The 3,668-nt window shown below is 61.6% G+C and overlaps 1 protein-coding gene across 1 annotated transcript in view; it reads left to right on the forward strand.

The window, feature by feature from the left end:
* The first annotated feature begins 3,021 nt into the window (after positions 1 to 3,021).
* SLC25A1 (solute carrier family 25 member 1) overlaps positions 3,022 to 3,668 on the forward strand; it is a 3,806-nt gene continuing 3,159 nt past the window's right edge. Inside the window, exons 1-3 of the mRNA XM_014307187.2 lie at positions 3,022 to 3,169; positions 3,295 to 3,394; positions 3,618 to 3,666. Coding sequence (XP_014162662.1) covers positions 3,022 to 3,169; positions 3,295 to 3,394; positions 3,618 to 3,666 — 297 coding nt within the window. The remainder of the gene's footprint in view (positions 3,170 to 3,294; positions 3,395 to 3,617; positions 3,667 to 3,668) is intronic.

A 3,668-nucleotide genomic window follows, 5' to 3' on the forward strand; every position in this document is an offset into this window, starting at 1 on the left:
AAGAGCTGGAGCTGCTGTGTAAAGTCCGGGTAAACAGGTTGCAAAGTCTCTGCAGCTCTGGAGAGGAAGGGGATTGGACAAAGCTGCTGCTCGTGGGCAGTGGGGTGATTTATTTGCATAGAATGAGGTTACTGCTGGGGTAAAACTGTGTGGGGAGAGGAGATGACAGCAGAGCAGAACCTCTGATGGCTCTTGCTTCCAGAGAGCTGCAGGGCAGGTGGCCTGTGCCACCCTGTCTCTCTGTGGGCAAAAGAAAATGGATTAACATTGCCACAAGTCACGGAGTATGTCCAGAGTCCCTGCTCTCTGTGCACCTTCCCATGGGATTTTAGTTCAGAACAACACTGGGGAACAGGGAGGGGACCTGGCAGCTCGGGTGCCCTGTTCCTTCATCCTTGGCTAGGGCAGCCTCATTGCCCCAGAGGCTGCCAGTTCCCAGGAACAATGTGCTGTTCCTTTGCTGGGCTCCTGGGGATGGCTTTGCCCATGGGGTGGTGAGCAGAGCCTCTGTCTCCCCTGCATGCAAGTGTGACCACTGAGGCTGTGAGCAGGCTGCAGGAGGTGCAGCATTTGGTCCCTGTAGCATTTGGTGTGGCAGCCATGAGCTGAGGTTCTGGTTGCCCCCTGGACTGCTGCTTGTCCTGGGTGCTTCCCTGCTGTCTGGCTTCTGGGTGTGCTGGGGGAGGAGCTGGTGCTGGGGGACCGAGAGAGAACAAATATTTATGGTGCTTAAAACATCCAGCACTTCAGTTCTGCAGTGTGGGAGGGAGGGAAGTGGCCTTGGCAGCACTCGGGGTGTTCTTGTGGCTGTGGTGGCACAAGGCTGGTGGCACCGTGGTGTGTGGCAGTGTGGAGAGGGGCCAGCTGGTGCTCAGCTTTTTGGGGACTGTTGCACCCAGCTGGACCACATTGCTCCTCATCGAGCTGCTCTCTGGGGCCTGCCAGCTGCTCCTGCAGGAGCTGTTTGTCTTTGCAGGAGAAATGAGCGTTCAACCAGCCCCCCTGCCAGAGGACCGGCAGTGTCTGTCCCTCTGACGGACACGCCAAGGGCAGGAGAGGGTCGAGGGGGCAGCAGGGGTGTGCTGGGGACCCTGGGGATGGTGGCTGTCCTCCTGTGATGCCCCAGGGGAGCTGCTGGCTGGCTGCAGTGCCGTGGGCTGGCTCTGTGTTTCCTCCATGCCCCCAGAGCAGCGGGTGCACGGGGGCGTCAGGGCTGGCAGTGGTCACCCAGCACTGCCTCCTGAGGACAGCCTGCCTGGGCTGGGCTGGGCTGGGCTGGGCAGCTCCAGCCCCCTGGGAACACAGTGGGAAAGAAACAAGGAGCCTTTGTTTGCTGTGGCAGAGCTGGGCTGGCCTCACGCCCGTCCCCAGGGGCCGGGATGCTGCCCAGCTGGGCTGGCGTGTCCTGCCTTGGGCACTCAGTGCCACGGTGTCCCCATCCCTGCCGTGCCTGTGGGAGGAGTGGGGTGCTCTGTGAGCACGGAGCTGAGCTTTGCATTGTCCCAGCTGTGTTGAGGCTGGCCTGGCTTCTTGGCTCCCTGGGTAAGAAGTGCAGCCTGGTGCTTTTTGTGCCTTTAAGGCTGTTTAAAGATGGGTGCTGCCCCACTGCTGGGGACTGGGCTGAGAGGAGGCAGCAGTGCTCCCGAGGATGCCAATTGCCAGTGGCACCGACAGGGGGGAGCTGGCAACACCAGAGAGATGCATGTGTGAGGGCCATGCAGAAGAAATATGACTTTGTGAGAAAGTCTGCAGGTCCAAGGAGTTGGTGCTGCCTGCTGTTGTCACAGGGAGCAGCCATGGGCCGTGGTGTCCCCTATCAGCATCCCTTCATGGGGGTACTTTGGGGGGCTGCTGATAAGCAGAACTGTGCCACGTGGCACCAGCCTGTGCTTCACTGCAGAGCAGGATAACCACCACTGCACCCAGTCCCAGCCCCTCCTACAGAGGCAGTGTGTTCCCTGCTGGGGTGTCCCCTGGGCCATGGTGGGCCTCCAAACCTGGCAGTGGGGACCACAGGCCTGCTGAGTCACACCAGGGCCATGGCCAGGCTGGAGGAACTACTGGAGGCTGTATAGGAGACTGGGAGCTCCAGCTGGGAGCTGACCACACACTGCACCCCAGCCTATGGGCTGGAGCATGATTCACCTTCCCTGGGCAAGGAGCAGGGAGATCCTCGGGGTGCTCAGGGTGGTGTTGCCTCCAGCAGCAGCACCCTGTGCCCTGTCCTGGGCGGAGCAGGGTTGGCCCTGTGAGACCTGAGGGAGCTCAGCCCGGTGCTTTCTCCTGGTGCCCTGTGAGACCTGAGGGAGCTCAGGGTTGGCCCTGTGAGACCTGAGGGAGCTCAGGCCAGTGCTTCCCCTGGTGCTGCTGGCACAAAGGGCTCCTGCTGCTCGGCGGGACCTGGCCACGCTTTGTTGCTCTTTGTGATCCATTGTGGCCAGATGGGTCAAGCCCAGCTCCCCCAGCACAGCTGGGTCCAGCTGCAAGGGCTCCATCCCTTGCTGCCCAGGCCATCAGGAAAGGCTGCAGCCAGTGTAATCAGTGCCCAGCAGCCGCCACGGCAGGAGCCCGGGGCAGCCAGACAGGCTTGATGATAATTGTGCTTCCTGCCAGCACAGCCAGGGCTGCAAATGAGCTCCTGCTGGTGTGGGCAGTGGTGCTGGGCCTGCCTCAGCACCGCTGGGTTTGTACATCCCAGTGCTGGCAGCTCACCTGGAGGTGCGAGGCTCCTGAGAGGGAGAGGTGCCTTTGAGGGGCAGCACACCGAATAGGCAGCCATGGGTGTGGTATTTTGCCCTGCTTTCCCACCCCTTTGTCCAGTCTCCTTGACAGCTCTTGCCATGGCAGGGCAATGATGCCCATGCAAGGCACCAGGTTGGCACAGGGCCCTGCTGCTGCGTGGAGTCCTCAGGGTTTTGGTGAGGACAGGGATATCATGTCCCAGCCCAGACCTGGCTGCCAGAGGTCCCAGGCTCAGCCATCATGGACCTGGGAGCAGCCATGTGGCAGTGAATGGGCACAATGCTGCTCCTGCCTCAGTGTCCCTTCCTGTCCCATGCAGGTGGCCTGGCTGGAGGGATCGAGATCTGCATCACATTCCCCACCGAGTATGTGAAGACGCAGCTGCAGCTGGATGAGAAGGCAAACCCTCCCCGCTACAAGGGCATTGGTGAGCAGCCCCTCTCTGGGTTTGGGGCTCCTGGGGAGCCTGGCTGGTGCTGGGGGTTTGGCAGGGCAGTGGTGGGTGGTCCTCGGCGTGGTGGGTGACAGCGGCACCACTGTGCTCTGCCGCAGGGGACTGTGTGAAGCAGACTGTCCGTGACCATGGCGTCCGGGGGCTGTACCGGGGGCTCAGCTCGCTGTTGTACGGCTCCATCCCCAAGGCTGCTGTCAGGTACGTGCCCCCATGGCAAGGGCTGAGTGGGGGGGACCCCCAACAGCAGCAAACAAGGGGGTGCTTTGCCCTTGGTGTCTCTGTTGGTGTTTTACCAAAGCCATGTGGTCTCCCAGGGAGGGAGAGTCCTCTCACAGGGTGTGTAGCTGCTCCTGGGCCCAGAGCAGGGGGGTGCAGACCCCTGTCCAGGTGCCCAGGGGTTGGCACAGTGGCTCCTTTGCAGGTTCGGGACGTTTGAGTTCCTCAGCAACCAGATGAGAGAGGAGCAGGGGGG

This window comes from Geospiza fortis, unplaced genomic scaffold (assembly GCF_000277835.1).
Source record: "Geospiza fortis unplaced genomic scaffold, GeoFor_1.0 scaffold408, whole genome shotgun sequence".
NCBI classification, from domain to species: Eukaryota; Metazoa; Chordata; class Aves; order Passeriformes; family Thraupidae; genus Geospiza; species Geospiza fortis.